Here is an 18,777-nt window from a genome sequence, read left to right as displayed (position 1 = left end):
AGTCAGTTGCCTTAAGACTCTATGTTGGACTCCTCTTATCTGAACACCTAAGGGCTTTTGCTAGGTTTTCAAGTCCCATCTAGAGAGTGCCACTTAAAGCCAAGTTTTCCCACCCCACCCCACCCCCTCACCAGTTTCCCAAAGTGTGTTCTACAAAATGTTAACGGGTATCACTGAAAAAAAGGATTCCATGATCAAGTAAATTAGGAGAAAAGAAACCCAGTTTCTTTGCTACAGAACTTCCTTAAGTCCCTTTGTTTATACAGGATTCCCTCAACTTAGTTGACCATGGAACTCTTTCATTAGACACTTTTAGAATACCACAAAATACATTTTGGGAAATGCTGCTCTAAACAACAACGCTCCTCGCTAACGTCAAAACTATATTACTGAGGAGAAAAGGGTTTTTCTGCCATGTCAGGTATGAGAAGGTCAGGCTCTAAGTTACATCCTCGCAATGCCCCTGTCTCCCAAGGGGGACTGAAGCTGAAACCTCATATGACAGGATTGCACCTAGGTTGAGGTCCCTGTAATGCGAGCGCAAACATCGCTTGCGCGACCTAACAGCATCGCATTGCGCAATCGCTGCGAACTGCTGCGCTACAGAGAACACCCCTAGACGCAGCAAACGGCCAACCAGATCCATTAATCTACTAGACAGGCCCATAGAGAATATTTGTTTAATGAGATTAGTTGGACTGGAGGTATGTTAAAACCCAATTTTATCCAAAAAGGCTACACAATAGGACTGAGGGAGCCAGTCAATCAGATTACTCATCTAGTCAACCGTTCACAGGGGCTCATTTGCACGCATTGCGCGTTAACGCTGCGCAGCCTTTGCGCTACTGCAGGGTCACAGCGCATCATCAGAAGAGCAGAATGCTGCAATCCAAACAAAGAAGAAAAAAGGAAAAAATGAACAACAAGAAGAGTTAGAAGCTTTTACTAGTAAATTATCTCTAATAATTTTTAATATCAATTAACTTTTACTTATCTTTGACAGAATTGTGGCTATAGTATAAAACATTCTCTTACATAACTTGCTTGTAAATAAAATTATTTTAAGCTGTTTCTGAAGCCACAAGACAGAAGATTCAGGCATGGAGGCAAATTGTTTTGCTGTGGCAGTTACAAACCCGTTACCATATTTCTCATCATGTGACTTTTCGGTGCGTTCCTTGCTGGAAGAGGAGGAGGTGTGTGTCTGCCCTAGATCCAGGCCTCGAGCTCCCTTCAGCGAGGCACCTTACGCATGGAATAGGAGGTTTCACCCACCTGAAACCTTCTAAATACAATATCAATGGTGAAAAACCAAAAACAAGAGAGAAAATAAAAACAAGATCATTAGTAAAAGTTCAACAAAGCAATTGAAATTCTTTGGATGTCTATTACATATGGGAATGAGGACAGTCTCAAGTCTGTAACATGGGAAACATGCAGAAGGGAGAGGGTTAATCAGGGCTATTGCATACAGCAGGGATTTTTGCTGGAAGAAAGGCTCTTCATTTTCTACAAAGACAACTTAATTTTGCTTCCATCTACTAGGAATATGCTGGCTTGAATTTTCAAATGCACTGATTACAAAAGAAATACATTGCATTTCACTCAAGAGTATGTTCTTGTTCACTAAGTCTCACAAAAACAGAATAAACATTTTTCAAACTAGGTGTCTCCAGAGCTCTGAAATAAAGAAGTCAGCAACCTAAGGCAGGCGCAATGTCTCAGCCTAAACCGATCTCTAAAGCTGCAGTGAAGTGCAATTCATGTTAGCTGTCCGCTTGGTGGGGTGACAATTAATAGGAGCTTATTCAATATTTGTTCTATAAATTACCAATTAGATTTATCAACTAAGATTGAAATCCATTACAATTCATTAGCTGGAAACCTACATAAAGGTTAATCCAAAGTGTCAGCAGAATTTATGAGCTATGCACTTAAAACTAGTGCCTTTTAACATTAGATGGTGCTGAAAAGCCTTCTCCCTCCCTGATGAAGCAGTCAAACAGACAGCTACGCTGCGCATACACTCCACGCATTAGCATGCGCGTGGGGCTCAGAGCAACAGGTGGGAGTTTCAGAAGCATTCTGGTTTCTCCCCACTCCTCACCCCTGCAGCGCGGTTGCGTAAGGTGGCTTGTAACAAGACAATTTCATTTGGAAATTTAATTTACAATTATACCAAAAGCTTTAATAACCCAACCTGATGTTCAAATTCATTATTTGGAAACACAGAATGCTAAAAGCCACCTTTCCACTTTGGCAAGTTTTCTTTCGATCAGTCCATTTCCCAAACAAACCAGCTTTGTCCTTCTGCCTTTTTTTTTAAGGAGGTAGGGTGGGGAGGAATAAAAGAAGGAAATAAGGAAGAAAAGAAGGTAGACAACTAGGGTTGGAAAAGAGGAAAAAGGAACTTAGGGAGGGAGTGGGGACAAGAGGGGGCAGGACGTTCCAATTATTAATTTGCAATCATTTTAACAGCCTTTCTTCCACTGTAAAAAGGGTAAGGAAGATGAAGGGAGGAAGGTTAAATAAGAATTTTAAATGCCAGTATTACAGGGTAACATTTGGATGAAATTCTTCTCCACTTACAAGCCACAAAGGACTTAGAAGAGCAGCATTTTCAATGGCACCTGCATCATATAGGAGTCTTGAGCCAAATCACAGGCGCTCTGCTTGTCACCAGCAGGCAAGCCTCAGATTTGAAGGAATGTTACTTATTCCCACATAAGATCATGACGGAGCCCATTGTTATAAAGATGATCTAGCTCAGCAGAAAGGCTCCAAAATGTTCAGGTTCTTGCTTTACCCCCAGATTTAGAACAGAAATGCCAAAGCCTGGCCCTGCTCTAGTCTGAGGTGATTCATGCCGACAGTTTTCCTCAGTTTCATAGGACTGTTTTTTGGAGATAGCTCAATGAAGAGTTGAAGACTTGGCAAAAAGTACAAGTTTTCATAACACTGATGTTTAAATGTGTTCTATCAAACACCTACCTTGGCTTCTTCCAAGCGACCCAGGGCTTTGAGCAGGTTCCCCAGGTCACTGCGAACACAGTACAAATCCTAGAAACCGAGAGATATTCATTAATTATACTGTCGATCAAAAATACCCTGAAATTACTTTCATGCATCTAACTCCCTGCCATTTTCTTCTGTAAACTGAAGACTCTGTTTGACAAATGAAAATAGAGAACCACAATCCCTCATTCTCAATTCCAAATTCCAAAAAGTTCCCAAAAAACTTATTTGATTAAACCTAACCAGAACTGGCGCGAAGCTATGTATAAAATTTACCAATCCCACTTAGTGTGACTATTCACACCTTTTGCTGCAGAAATATAAATGTGTCTTACTAGAAGGTGCTGCTCCAGACCTACCTGGGAGTTTTATACAGATATCACCACCTTTCTAAAATCCTAAAAATCCTGAATTTTGAAATACATTTGATCCCACCAGTTTAAGATAAAAGACCATGGGCCTTACTATAGCTTCTCCTCTCCCTAAATATCAGTCACCTTAAAAAGAAAGGAAAAAAAAGCATTAAATATTTGTTCAACTATTTTGTTCAAAGGTTATGATGAATCACTCCAGTATCAAGGGCCAAAAATTTTCCATGGTGAAAAAAAGTATTTAGCTGTGACTGGCTATCAGCAAACCTACCCTTAGGCTGTCAGGCATATTTAGAAGCCTGGACTTCATTTCAGTATTAGACAGAAGGATTACCATCCAACCAAAGCTTCAATCCTGGCACCTGCCACTAGATTACTCATTAGTATTAAGTGCCATTAGAGTTGAGTGGGTGAATAATGAAAAGCAGTTGACTCTGCTTTTTATTAGCAGCGCAACTGTGTTGCTAGTCATCTGACTCACCAGTCCCTTCATCAGTAAAAAGACTCATCAGAACTGTGAGCTTAAATTTTTGTCCTTGTTTGCCTTTGTTATTCAAATCTATCAGTCAACAAGCACAGACAATGGCAACAGGGAGTAAGCCTATCATTCCAAACTGTTGCATGGGTAAAAGAGCCTTAAATTAAGTCCCAGTAAGTGAATTTTTGCCAGTTGTGCCAAAGTATCATCATATATATTACTCTATGAACAACTGTATATGGTTTCCAGAATCCGGTGATCAATTTTACTGATAAACAGCCTTTGTGAATGTATGTTATCATCCATCAAGTGAACCAAAAGTCAGCCAGCAAAGAACAGGCTGCCAGGGAACACCTTTATGGTTGACCATACTGGGTCAGTTCCATGATCTACCTGATGTGTCCAGTCCATCAAGCAATGACTGGCGTTTTGGGAGAGAGTGACAGTCTCCCACGACCTCAAGTACAAAAGGCTAATACTAATCTTCAAAAAAGAAAAAAATCATAGGTATCATCAATCTTATTACAAATTTATCCTCCTCTAATGAGTCTAAGCATTTTTAACCCTATTTATACTCTCAGAAGTAATGAATTCTATAACGTTGTTATCTACTTGTATAATTTTTTTTCCTAAACTTTAAAGCTACCCTTCTGTTTTGGCCAACCTTAACTGAACAATCCAATCTGTTCATACTAGCTACTGCTACATCTGATTATTGTAGTTCTACATCTTTGGACATTTACCAATTCCTATGCCTTTTCTGCCATAAGAATCAAAAATCTTTCAATAAATCTCCAACAGTGACCGGAATGAGCAATTCATTTTAGCCAACGATACTGGGCAACTTTTACCCTCTAGGGTTTTTTTTAATGTTTATTTTTGAGAAAGAGAGCAAGCAAGGGGAAGGGCAGAGAGAGAGAGAGGGAAACAGAGGATTCGAAGCAGGCTCTGTGCTGTCAGTGCTCAGCCTAATGCGGGGCTCGAACTCTCGAACAATGAGATCAGGACCTGAGCCTAAGATGGACACTTAACCAACTGAGCCACCCAGACACCCCTACCCTCTAGTTTCTATAAACTCTTGGATGGATGCCATCCAAGTCCTGACAGTATCTACTTCTATTTAGTGATATCATCTTGATCCACTACAGCATACTAAATCAAGTTAACACAATGCCCACAGTTAAAAATAGACTATCTTCAAGATAATAAGATAATCAACAAGGCAATTTTAGAAAAAGGTTAAAATATTTCATATTAAATACAGTAGAATACTGAAATCCAATTCTCCCATTTGGAAATCCAAACCTTTACACACAACAGATTTCTAGGAAATTCAAGGGTACCATTATTCCCCCAAAAGTTCAAAACCTAAAACTACTTTAAAATGAGTAAGAATTTCCTGTATAACCACCCCTCCTAAAATAGTATTTCCTGCCATTCCTCCTACAGCCCCCACCCCTACCCACAACATCTATATATACACATACACACGAAGTAAAATCAGGTTGATAAAAACCTACAGTAGTTCTCAATCGCCTCTCAAATTAAATTTAAACTCCTCAGCCTCTCTATTCCTTCTAAATCTTCAAATTGACTCTCCTCTACTACACTCACTTCTTGTTACTACTTGACTCACCACTTCAGCCAAGGAAGTCTACTTGCTATTTACCTTCCTACAGAATGCTTAGGTTATAAGCACCCACTCAAGAAAATCTTCTGATTAATACTCTCTAACAGTAATCATCCAAGGAACTTACGCCCTTTTTCCCTTTATGGGTCAGGTTCTATCTCATGTTAAAATCCTCAACTTTTTCTCCCCAGCACATATCACCCCCAATTCCTAATAAAGCACTGCACACACAATAAGCACTCAAATATTTAAATGTGACATTTGCACAGCAAACACAATAAAAAGCAGAGAGAGATAGAAAGATACTGTTTTCTACAGTTTATCTGCGTTAAGTGAAGCTCGTAACAGTAACAACGTGACAGTAACATGTGATGGTCAGGATGCCAGGAGCTCTCAGTGTTCTGCATCCACAATCAAAGCCAAAGCAACATTTCAACAACCAACAAACCCAGAAACAACACTCCTTAGAGCAACTCAAGGTTATAGTCGTTTTACAAAGGACAATTTTATACGTAATTCATAAAAGGGACTGCTGGAACTCTGGTGAGCCATCATGTAGATTACCAGCTGCAAGAGGACCTTCAAATACAATGGACTAAAATTTCAGTTAACTTATTAAACCGACATCACAGAAGACAATTCAAAATGTCAAAATATGAAACAGCTCTAGGTCTTAAAACTTCTATAATCAAGTCACAGAATAACTTCTATCACTAACTGAAAAAGATAAACACTGCCAAAAACAGGTTCCCAAGAATACCATCATAACATTTTACCTTTTCACTGCTGCAAAAACAAAATAACCTGATTTTAACTATTTTTCATAGAATGCCAACTACATCTATGATTCAGGACAACAATGCACTGCCAACAAGGATACAACTTAGGAACAGACTCAAGATTCTCTGTCAGTACTGAATTGACAAAGGCATTTAAGAGTAAGCTGAAATCTAGCTAAGATTAGATATCCTGAAATAAGGTAAAGCATGATTGCTATAGTCTATTTAGGTGGAAAGAAGCAGTTTGCACAATCCTCTTTCCATTCTTACTGGTAAAGGAATAAAAATAAAGCAGCACCTTCCACAAATAGAAACACAGAACCAGATGGGAATGAATAGCTGTTCAAAGCCTTCAAGCAGTAGTCCCATGATGTATTCTATATTCTAGGACTTTTTTATTTCTTTGGTAGGGCACAACAACCAGCTTTATGTGGACAGGTTAGATACTAAAAAACATGGTTCTGTCTCTCACTGTAGTTTTCCCTTCTCATCATACTCCTACAATTTGGTATATAGTCAGCAGGAATAGACTGCTCTGCTACATATGTAAACAATTTGAAACCTGAGCCAAGGGGAATCAGAGTTCAAGATGTTTGGGGCCACAGCTATGTAAGTAAGAGGGTACAAGTGAGTTTATACTCAATCAACAAAAGAAGGGTGGAACCAACCCTGATTAATAAAGGGAAAGAACTTACTGTGACATCTAGGTGCACAAGTGAACTCTGAGCCCTGGCAAGAACAGGGGCCAATTATGGGGATTTCCCCATAATTTTTGTAACTAGCTAAAGAGTACTGCAATTTATAAAAAGTACTTTGTATTTTTTAAAGAAAAAATTACAAACAGCCACTCAGATTTACATGTGGGCATTGAGTATCTCTGAAAAGATACTTAAGAAATTAATTTCATTGGCTACCTCCAAGAAGGGTAGCTGGAAGACTTCCCTGTATCCATACAAAAAGCAATTAACATACATACATAACTAATGTTAAACTCAAAATTAACTGGCAAAATCATTAAAAGATGTCTTGATAAAAAGCGATTTCAGATCTTTGCACAAGCTACTAAATTAAGCTGCAGTTTCCTAACCTGTAAAATAGGGATAAAGAGATGGCAGAACATGATCAATGGTTTTCAAATGGTATTTAAGGGCTGTGTGCCCGTTGGGCACATCATTCCCTTTTTAATCTTTTATTTCTTCTCTCTTCTATGTTTCAAGATATTCAAGCTCAATTAAAAGAAACAAACAAAAAAGAGACAAAAAAACAGACTCTTAAATATAGAGAACAAAGTGATGGTTGCCAGAGAGGAGGAGGAAAATAGGTGAAAGGGATTAAGCGTATACTTATTGTGGGGCACCTGGGTGGCTCAGTCAGTTGGGTGACCAACTCTTGATTTCAGCTCAGGTCTCGCATGATCTCATGGTTCTTGGGACTACTGTTAGTGGGAGGACTGCTTGGGACTCTCTCTCTCCGCCCCTTCCCCAGCTTCTACTTGCATGCCCTCTCTCTCAAACATTAAAAAAACAAAACAAAACAAAACAAAACTTAGGGGCGCTGCCTGGGTGGCTCAATCGGTTAAGCGTCCGACTTCGACTTAGGTCATGATCTCGCAGTTCCAGAGTTCAAGCCCTGCATCGGACTCTGTGCTGACAGCTCAGAGCCTGGAGCCTACTTTGGATTCTGTATCTCCTTCTCTCTCTCTCTGCCTCCCCCCTGCTCGCTCTCTCTCTCCCTCTCCCTCTCCAAAATAAATAAGCATTACAAAATGTACTTACTGTGATGAGCACTGAGTAATGTATAGAACTGTTGAATCATTACACTTTACAGCTGAAACTAATAACTGTATGTTAATTATACTTGAGTTTTTAAAAAAAATGTTACCAGGAGAGAAAGAATGACATTTAGGCTCAGGTTTTAATACCTTACTTCACCATTACTAGCTGTGTGATCCCAAGAAAGTTACATTACCCCTATTTTTTTTTAATTCGTAAAATTTGCAATAATACCATCTATCTCAAAGGACCATTGTAAACATTAATATCAACATCTGAAACAACTGGCACAGTGTCTGAGGACATAGTAGCCCTTCAACAAATGGTACCTAACATAATTACTTATTAAGTACTTCCAGAGTTGCTGCAATACTAAATGTTGACTACTTAGCTTGGTTACACATTCTTGATTTTTTCCAGATTCCTACACTCCCTCTATCATTACCTCTTAAGTTTGTATCTATCTTCTTTCCCCAACTACATTAAAAGTTCTGAGGGCAAGTCTTACTTTTTTTTTATGACTCTTTCAGAGACCCTAATACAGTGTGAACGTAACATCTGCCAGCTGGGCCTCACCTGTTCTCCAGAAAACATCTGCAGTTTAAACAAAACAATTTAAGAACTAATCAAAAACCTGCTTTGGATACTACCACCTCCATTCTACCACTTTTAATTATGTTGAAAGAAGAAAAAGAATTAAGACACTAAGAAATTTTGCAACCTAGTTTCCATGTCACTGATCCGCACAGTGGCATCTTAACTATTTTAAAGATTAAGGCCCTTTATCCACTACTCCTTGAAAATCAATTAACTGTTACAAATACCTATCAGAATGTATCCAAATTTATTCAAAACAACCCAAAGAAACAATGTCAAATGTTCTGTACTTTTACAGGCATTATAAAAATAGATGTAGAGTTCCTTTCAAGAAGGATAATTTTTACATTTCAATGTAACTTACTAGATAAAATGAATTTTTTAAAACATAATGCAGACCTGGTCAAAGCAATTGCACCATTTTAAGTAAACTAACATTTCTAAACTCTATTCCATGCAAAAGAAAAGGCCTACTTAATGTCTGAAGTAGCAGGCTATGTTTCTTTCTGGGCTTCTGTAAAGGGAAAATAATAACCATTAAAATTTTACTCACAGGATTGTACTGAAGAGCAGAGACATAAGCTTGCACTGCCCCTTCCATGTCACCTGCTGCTACCAATGCAGCTGCCAGGTTAATATAACCATCGATGAAATCTGGTTTGAGACGCAATGCATGCCGGTAATGCTCAATCGCTTCCTGCAACTGCCCTCTTTCCTTGTACACGTTCCCCAAATTCGAATAGGCTTCTGCCAGAAGGGGGTTCTGTTTAATCGCCAGAGTGCTAAAGTGAGCAGATCTGGAAAAAGCGAAAAGTATTGGCACATGGGTATGCATGTTACACAAGAGGGTACGGCCCATAAGCAACTCAGTTTCTGAAGATCCTGTGCTATTATTGCTAATTATGTAACAATACATTGTCTTTTAACTAGTGTATAGTAAGAAAAATTTCGGAAATCAAAGTTCCAAATTTCAAATCGGAATCCTTTTTTCTTAGGAGATAAAATTCTTACCAAAGTCTTATTACCGAACTGCCACATAGGAAGCCATGAACACTAAGATTAAGAATGAAAATGCTCTGTGCAGGACTTTCATCTCATCTTCCATTTGTTAACATATAATGACACACATCTTTAAATGTCTAAATAAGCCAGAATGGCAATCTATTAAAAGGATAAGAACACAGATTCCTCCCTTTTGATTAATTCAGCTGATTAGCTAAAAGTAGCATATCATAATGACTTGTGCATTTGCAACTTCAACCACATATGCATCTCCTAACAGCAATATACACCCTCATTTCTGAGCATTTCCATTCCTCAAGCTGACACATCTTACAAAGGTGAGACTGGATGCTCAGATGCATACTAACAATAATTTATTTTCTGAACAGAGTTAAGAAAGCAGATGTAGGTGGGGGGAAAAAAGCCAGAAAAGGTCCCTAGCCATACTGATAATATAACCAGCACCACAAAAGGGAGAAAAACTGGCAGCTGGGCATGTCACAAGTGGGCAAAAGAGCAGATGTGCGTTGGTGGCTCAGTTGAAACCCAGTACTGGAAAAATTTCCAGTTCAAATATTTAAGTATCATTTTTTAGGCTCAACACCCAGAGGCAGCAATCACCAGCAGGTAACCCCCCCATCTCCTACCTGTCCAGCCTTCGACACTGGAAGTGTATAGATGAAAGTAATAAAAGCACACCAGTATTGTCTGGCTCTTGTCTCCAGAGCTGCATGCAGTGTCTCTCAGCTGCCTCAAAATCTCCTGCCTGATATTCTCGATGTGCCAACTCAGCTAACCCTTGGAAGGAAAGCATACGTTTCGTTGGTTCTGGAGAATCATCAAAACATTTGAGGGAAGGAGGGGGGAAAACAAAAAGTTAGAAATGCAAACAAAAAAATGTAAAAATATGGTATATTAAACTCAAAGATGAAAACGCTTGAAACTATGTAAAGCACTAGAGTGTTCTGCACTTTATTTATACCCCCAAGTTAACATCAGGTGCAGAAGTGGTATTTTTAGAATTCAGCATTAACTTTTCTTTCCCAGACTAGACAGAAACATTTACTTCCAAATAAGATTACATTTTATGAACAAATATACTTTGTACTTTTAAATTATAAATCAGAGGTAGCATCTAAAGATTCACTACACATTATTCCTTACACCTTAGTTAACATACAGAAACAAAACACAAAACGTGATTTGCAAAGTCACAAAGATTTAATGTCGTCAGAATAACCTACTGGAAACAATACTCTGTCCCATGCTTTAGGTTGGATTTGCGGGAGGTGGAGGGGTGGAGTACTGGTAACTCTCTTAACCTGAGTAGCAACACCAGATGTGTTTTTAACTCTTAAAATTACATTGATGTTTTTGCAGATTTCACAACTGCTTGATTCAATTAAGGGATACACTAGAAACCAGAAGAGGGGAGAAAAGCCTGAAAGTAAAGGTGCTATTTTTAAAACAGCTGATAAACAAGATGAATTAGTCTCTCAAGAGCTCAAATATTTAAAAGGGTCATCAGACATTTTAAATAAAGACCCACGATTATATCGCTCCTCTATTACCCCAAATTCACAATGGAGACCAAATTAGCTAAATCCCACCCACACTGTTGTTTAAGACTAGCATTTTCCAAAGAGCTCTGACACCGACTAAAGGATCAAGACATTGCAAACAACCCTACATAAACCAAGCAGTCGCCTACAACTGCAACAGTTTTTTTAAAGAATGGGGAAATGCTAAAGTATATAACCACTGGATAAAATGTGACAGAATGAATAACAAATGAAAAGCATTTTGCTGCATCTGACTTAAATCAGATACATAAAGACTAAGGGTGCAGCTAAAGCCCAGAGAGGGAAGAAAAACAAGAAACTGCCTAAGTCTCGATTGTAAACACTTAAACAATGACACATTACTAGGAATTTGACCATAGCACTTTCATTAGGAGATTGGAATGGGAAACGATGTACAAATTACTTAAATTCTACCAAGGTCATAGGGACAAGCTCAAACTTTAGCCTAGCTCCCCAACCATCAGAACTGGCAAGTTATCTGTATACTCAGGAAAGCAAAGTAAATTTCCTGACAGAATGTAAAGCTGACCACTACACCAGAGCAGCGACTTGCATCCAAACCTGGGTGAGGTTCTACCCAAAACAGAAGCTAGAGAATCAATTACACTTTAGACCAGTCTCTAGAACTTCCTAGCTCCTTAACACATCACTTTATCAACTTTTCAAAGCCCCTTATCTGCTAATATTAACACTTGAAATGACAACTTCCTCAAATAAAATAACACACACAGAAAAGGCCAAGCTACTACAGAATCTTAAATCTTTCAGAATCCCTGGAAGGAAGGGGAACACCCACTAATTATTAACCCCACTACCTACAATCTCGTGGATAAGATACAACTGAAGATTCGCCTACTACTTGCTGCAGAATGTCCAAAAATAATAAAACCCTTGACATATCTCAACTGAGAAAAAAACAAAATAACCTCGTGGGAAACCTTAGAACCACAGCCCAGTTCCCCCCCTTCCGCCCCAAATAGCCTCAATAAGGAAAGGCAGCTGAAGGACACTCCTATAATTTGGTTCTCTTATTTTTAGTACCGAATGCTCTCGACTCAATGGTCTAAAAGGGCAACCGCCTTGCACTTGTGCAGCTACACTCCAGTTGCTTTACAAACTCTTCAAGCAGGGATGAAAACTTAAAAAAAAATAACATACCCTATGAATAAAGAAATACCAAGCTAAAGAATGGGGATGGAAGACCCAGAGGAGGAGGCGGCGGAAGAATACAGGGAGAAAGTAACACAAAGCAGGAATTCGGCGGGCAGGGTAGTCAACGCCAAAGCACCAGCGCCGGGCCGGTTTATCCCCAAGGATGGGAAGTGGCCCGCAGGGCTGGCAACCTCGAGAAGGAAAGGGTGTGGTTCCCCGCGGGAGGGGAGGGAATACGGGGTGGGAGATCCAGGCTGGGGGCAGCGGGTGGAATCGGGCGGTGGCCAAAGGAACCCCTGGAAATTTCCAATCGAGGCCGGGGCCGCTCGACCGAACACCAAAAAGGCGCTGCCCAGCGGGGCGCCGCTCAGTATCCCCTCTTCCGAGGTTACTTACAGCACACCCAAGGAGCTTTTGCTCGTCCTCGGGTGATGCAAAGTGAGGCTATGACTACATCGGAATGGCACCCCCGCCCTAGACTGACAGAAAAGAACCAAATCTGGCTAGGGGGAAAGGGCTGGGGTGGGGGGCGGTTCTGGAGGGGGGGGGGCGGTAGGCCGAACTGGGGGGGGAAATGGGATGCGAAGGAGAGGGAAAGGGCAGGGATTCCAACGCAGTCCATTCCGAGACATTCTAAGCGCGCACGTGTGGTAGAAGCGTCCCGAAAGAGTAGGAAGCTAGAAAATTGATGGGATTAAAAAAGCAAAAAATGGAAGCAAAAAGCGAACAAGAGGAAATGTTTGAGGAGCGAACAGCGGAAAACCCGAACAGATGCCGGTAGACGAAAAGCTCAGCAATGCCGCCGATGTGATGAGGATGGCTAGGGGAAAGGAAGGGAGTGACGAGAGGTAGACGACGGCGCGAGACCCCAAAGGGGCTTCTGCCAAGGTAGAACAGACACCGGTACCTGTGCTGTCGGCCACGTTGCCCACGGAAGACGCCATCTGGAGCTTCTTGAAGGAGAACGAGAAGGGGGTAGTTGACCTACTGCCGCCACTACTGGCAAGAATGTTTCTGGAGGTAGTAAGTAAGAGGGCAGCAGACGCACCAGTATTTTGGCAGGCTTAAGCGGCGGCAGCAGTTACAGGCTTCGAACCTTAGAACTCTGGTTGGCCATCTACCTCTCACGGTCTTGAAATGGCGGCGACGGCTCCTCGGCTGAAACAACACGGGCCGGAACTACTTTCTGTTACAATCAAGTACCAGCGCGGAGGTAGCGCGGTAACCAGCGCAACCGACAAAATGACTATAATCAATGTCGCTAGCTCTTGTGTAACCTTCCGCCCGGGCCCATTGCGACAAACACGATTGTGGCGAGAGCGCATGCGAGCAACCCTGTCAACCTTACTCGTGGTTAGGGCACCGTCTGGGGCAGGAGCGGCCAAGTTTTTCAATAGCGAAGCGGAAGCTTAAAAAGAAACCCGTCTATAAAACGAAAATATTTTTGCCGGAGTTATACAGTCTATTACCTACCCAAGAGAGTAGATTTTAAGGTAAATGCCAGAGGCGTCTAAAAAAATCTCGTCAACTTTATTCGTGTAAAAATCGATAGTTACAAGGTTGATGGATCAACCTGAGCAAGTGAATTTGAATGTTTATATTTCACAGACTGAACTGTTGTTCGAAACGATGGCGGAGAAGGTTAGGATTTGAACAAGTCTTAATTCTGACTCCAGCCACTGATTTAAGCACTTCGATGAAAAACACTGATAACTTTCACAGGGCCAAAGGAACCCAAACATCTCAGATGTTAGCCATATAGCCGGAAATTTCAAAATCGTTTTGGTGTTCAGCGTAGTTCTGCCCACGGTATTGAGGCAAATGCTTCAAATGCTTTTGCATTCCAAAGGCAACCATAAAAATGTTAAAGATGATTCATATTCGTCAAAATCCTTCACTCCCTTCGGACTTGTGACTTCATTTCCATCATACAGCTTTGCAAATCCTAACAATCGATGGTTCCATTTAGCTCAAGGCAGCTCAACAATGACAGATGAATTCACTTGCCATCTACCTAAGACTACACATCTACATTGAGTCTGAACTGCCTCCACTTCCTTGGGCAAATCACCTCTTATGATCCCCCCTGTAGTTTCAAGTCCATTGTTCAGATATTTTGTAACATAGGTATTAATCTGTATCTCCTTGCACAAAGGATTTAAGGTACCTTGCCACATCAGCAAGAAATTATTATAAACTCGTGGAGGCAACAAGGTGGATCTCTCAGAGCCTTTTATTTCAAAGTTATTCTTGATCTAAGAAAACAGGTCAGTAAATTTCTTTTAAACCTTTCTACTACCTAGTCATTTGACTACGTTAAAAAAAAAAACTAAGCCCTCCAGTTCTGCCTCAGTTTCTTCAAGACAGCTCGCAAACTGTTAATTATGCATATGAGCACAGAGAAAATTCATATGAGAATTTCTTCCATCACATCCAATAATTAAGAGTCACATGCAATGAAAAAGACAAAGTTTACTCCACAAACTCTCGCTGAAAATTGGGTACCACTTTCTTCTCTCAAATTGATTTAACCTGGAAAGCCTTTTCTCCCCGCCTCTCATTACGAGTGCCCCACCTGTGGTGAATAAACTCAGCTTTTCAACTTTTAGAACAGACTTCTCAGATGCCACTGGTAGATATTTAGGCCTCACTGATCAGTGTGTGCTAGCTGATTAAGTAAAATTCTTTTTGTCGTTCAATGCCAGGTCCTGTTCCCTGTCAGGTAGGTTATTTGGCCTATCCATACTTGTGATCTGAGTTTCCTTACCCTGAGAGAAGAGTCAGAGAATGTTATGATACATTTCGTTGCTGTGGAAAGCTGGATGGTGGGGCTCACAGTGGTTCTATAGGGAAAAAACCCAGCTGAACTCTCAAGAACCCCCTCCAGGTACCTTCCAGGCATAGCACCTGGAAGGTTTAGTTTGAAGGATTTACTCAATAGATAAACATGCCGTCTTTGGCCAGTCCAGTAAATTTACTAGAGTCTCTGTGCCAGGCACCGCGGGGAACACAAAAATCAACAAGACCAGATCTTGCCCCCAAGGAACTTGAAGCCCAGTTAGTTAGACACTAAAAAGCCACTAGAGCATAAAACAGAAGAGTATTATTTAGGTGATAAATTACATTCAGGTCTATAAATATCTGGGGGAGGGAATAGACACTTCAGGCTGGAGGAGGGTGACCAAGAAGGCCTGACGTGGGCAGTGAAGAGGGTGCTTTTGTGTATTCTCTTTCACACAGATTTCTGTGGATTTTTTTTCTCCCTTTTATGTGCCGCAATTCTAAATTCAGAATCATCTGAAATAAACCAGCTGCTTCTTCCACCCCAATCCAAAACTTTGTTTTCCCACTAACATCGCGAGTGGCGCATTAGGTTTTTGTTACCGTGTAGCAAACGACCACAAATGTAGCGGCTCCAAAGAGCACCCGTTTCTCCGCGCTCGCGCCAGCTCCGGGCGAGGGAGCGAGAGTCACGCTCTGTCCGCGGCCGCCGCCTCCCGCCGCGCCGCTGCCGCCGGAAAAATGGCTCCAGAGGTTCAACGAAGCTGCAGAAACACACGGATGTCGACCCGCGGGCTCTCCAGATGTTCGGGGATAACATTCCAGAGAGAGAGATGGATCCCTCGGGGTCCGCAAACTAGCCACCACGAAGAAAATCCGTCTTAAACCCTTCCAGAAATATTTGAACCTGAATAAAAGTCCACGAGAAAACGGACTTCACGGTAGTACAAGAACCATCAGTAGCCAGGGAGTTTGGAAAACACGATGCCTTATTTGGTAGCCGCTAAGATGGAGATGTGAACAGCTGTGATTATCAACGGTCGAGATGAAAAAGTTGGGGAAAAAAATAGATCAAAGAGTGAAACCTTAATGGGTACATTTAAAAGGCTGCTTTCTGCAGAACAAAAGCAGGAAGGCTAGGGGAGCACACACTCTAGGAGCTCTGCCAATTGAGGATACCTTTTCCTCTCCTCAGCACTGATACTCTTTAAAGGTGTGCGCGCTCAGGGGCGTCAGGGTGGCTCAGTCTCAGTCGGTTAAGTGTCCGGCTTCGGCTCAGGTCATGATCTCACCGCTCGTGGGTTCAAGCCCCGCACCCGGCTCTCTGCTGTCAGCACAGAGCCCGCTTTGGATCCTCTGTCTCTATCCTTCTCCCTTTCTCACTCAGACACACTCCCTCTCAAAATAAACATTAAAAAAAAAAGATTCAAAGACCAATAAAGTCTGCTTCTCTTGATGGCAACCATCACTACAGGCTCACCGGTGGCCTCTTGACCCACAAACTCTGAAGAGAGGTGTTTCAAAATGCAGGAGGCAAGAGTCAAAGCTTTGGTTCATCCAGCATGGAATGATCTTTGAAAAGATTTTCACAACCTAAGGAACTGCGTGCCAAGAACAAAAGAAGAATTCACCAAAGAGTTCAGAATCTCAGAAGGAAGATTTGCATCATCACCTCAATGAATATGTGTCTGTACTTACTGGACCTACACCTCAGTACTGCATTCGGTGTTCTGTGCCTGTAGGTGAAGGGATGTGTTCTTTGGAAGGATCATCCAGCTATTGTCTGATCAGTTCTTCTCCCATGGAAGTTTCTGCAGTTCCTTCTCAAGTGGGAGGGAACTCTCTCTGAAAATGGAAGTCAGGTAGACCAGGGCCTAGAGTCATTGCCCCAGAGATCTTTGTGGATCAGTCTGTGAATGGCTTGCTGACACTATAGGCATCACATTGCAGAGCCCAAGAGTAAGTCATGACGATGTCCCTCCACGCTCACCATTACTACCTCCAATGTGGAATAATCAAATCCAAAGCAACTTTAGTGGACTCACTGGCACAGATGTTCTTGTGTCTAACAGTATGTGCTATCATTTCAATGTTGGTCCTGACTCTGCTCCTGGGGTTGCAAGAGTTTATGAGTCAATGGAAAGTAGTGGTCTTATGGTTGTGACAAGAATGACAGAGGTGCTGAAAAAACTTGTGAACTAAAGATGGTCCTGGGAACTGGTCACATGCTGGGAGGCAGAAGGGAATCTAATAAATGTGCCAGATGGTGCTTTTCTTGTTCTGGATAGTTCTGATGACTTATCTTTTAAGCTCAAGCTTTCACTCCCATGGTGAAACATATCACACTAGAATTGAGCACTCAAACAGTCGGTTTCGCTTTTGTCAACAACCAGATGTGGATGGACAATTCCTGATCTAAATAAATATTCAACCAGGGACTCTGAAAATAGAGCTTTTCGTTATTCACAGCCTCCGTTGCCTGAATCTGCCATTTACCCTTTTCAAACTGACCAGTTGGGTGTTGCGATTCATGCAGGTGCGTTCTTTGCAATACCTGCCTCATTTTGTTATGTTTCTGTATACCAAAATAGACTTAATTCAAAAACCGCCTTTGCCAACAAAATGAAGGATTATGGACAGGAACAGCATTAATGAACATTAGCAGAACCCTGCATCTTGCACTTTTTGAGTTCAAGAAAAAGATTGAAATATAGTTTGCAAACTTTCATTGCTATTAAAAACTTTTGCTGCTACAACTGTTACAGTTTTCAGTGCAAAGAGTAATCAATTTGTTTAGGGGCGGAGAAGTGTCAGCAAGTTATCATGTATTTATTTTGGGTTCTTTAAAAAGAAAAGTCTTGGGGACGCCTGGGTGGCTCAGTCAGTTGGGTGACTTCGGCTCAGGTCATGATCTCACAGCTTGTGAGTTTGAGCCCCGTGTCCGGCTCTGTGCTGACAACTTAGAGCCTGGAGCCTGCTTCTGATTCTGTGTCTCCCCCTCTCTCTGCCCCTCCCCACTCGTGCTCTGTCTCTCTCTGTCTCAGAAATAAATAAACATTAAAAAAATTTTAAAAAAAAGAAAAAGAAAAGTCTTGAAGTTTTAAAAGTGTGAAGTATGAGGGCGCCTGAGTGGCTCACTCTGTTGAGCATCTGACTCTTGATTTAGGCTCAGGTCATGATCCTAAGATCTTGGATGGAGTCCTGCATCAGGCTCCGTGCTGGGTGTGGAGACTGCTTAAGACTCTCTCCCTCTGTCCCCCGCTCTCTGTCCCTCTCCCCCCACTCCTCCTCTCCCCCACTCACATGCACTTGCTATCTCTCTCTAAAATGAAAAAAGAGTGAATTCTCTTCCACCATGAGGAAAAAAATCACAATGTGAATTATCAGATTCTCCTTAATCCACCACCCCCCACCATCCTTTGCTGCTATCTGCTGTGATTTCTATGTATTGACAGCACACTGCATGTGTATTCAACCCAAAGTAGAGTTGAATAAAACTTCTAGAATAAAAATCGTTGTCTCCTTTAACGGCTTATTTTCAAAAGATAGTGTTAAAGAAACGTATCCATGTGATAAAATGTAGAATTTACATATACACTGAAAATGATATTTTTAAT

General features: G+C 41.3%; 1 protein-coding gene and 1 pseudogene across 3 annotated transcripts in view; one reads left to right on the top strand and one right to left on the bottom strand.

The window, feature by feature from the left end:
• OGT (O-linked N-acetylglucosamine (GlcNAc) transferase) overlaps positions 1–13,550 on the bottom strand; it is a 36,652-nt gene extending 23,102 nt beyond the window's left edge. The window contains exons 1-4 of one of the 3 annotated variants that reach the window (XM_058714361.1): positions 13,287–13,550; positions 10,292–10,472; positions 9,196–9,439; positions 2,992–3,060 (exon numbers count right to left, since the gene is read on the bottom strand). In XM_058714361.1, the coding sequence (XP_058570344.1) occupies positions 2,992–3,060; positions 9,196–9,439; positions 10,292–10,472; positions 13,287–13,323 (531 nt within the window). In that variant the 5' untranslated portion in view covers positions 13,324–13,550. Of the gene's footprint in view, positions 1–2,991; positions 3,061–9,195; positions 9,440–10,291; positions 10,473–13,286 lie in introns of those variants that run through there. The other 2 variants (XM_058714362.1, XM_058714364.1) reach the window with 2 other exon arrangements.
• A 458-nt stretch (positions 13,551–14,008) lies between these two features.
• On the top strand, positions 14,009–17,812 carry LOC131502080 (suppressor of cytokine signaling 6-like; annotated as a pseudogene).
• The last annotated feature ends 965 nt before the right edge of the window (positions 17,813–18,777 follow it).

This window comes from Neofelis nebulosa, chromosome X (genome assembly GCF_028018385.1).
Source record: "Neofelis nebulosa isolate mNeoNeb1 chromosome X, mNeoNeb1.pri, whole genome shotgun sequence".
NCBI lineage: Eukaryota > Metazoa > Chordata > Mammalia > Carnivora > Felidae > Neofelis > Neofelis nebulosa.
The sequence above is the reverse complement of the archived record's forward strand: the minus strand, read 5'-3'. Positions and strand labels throughout refer to the sequence as shown.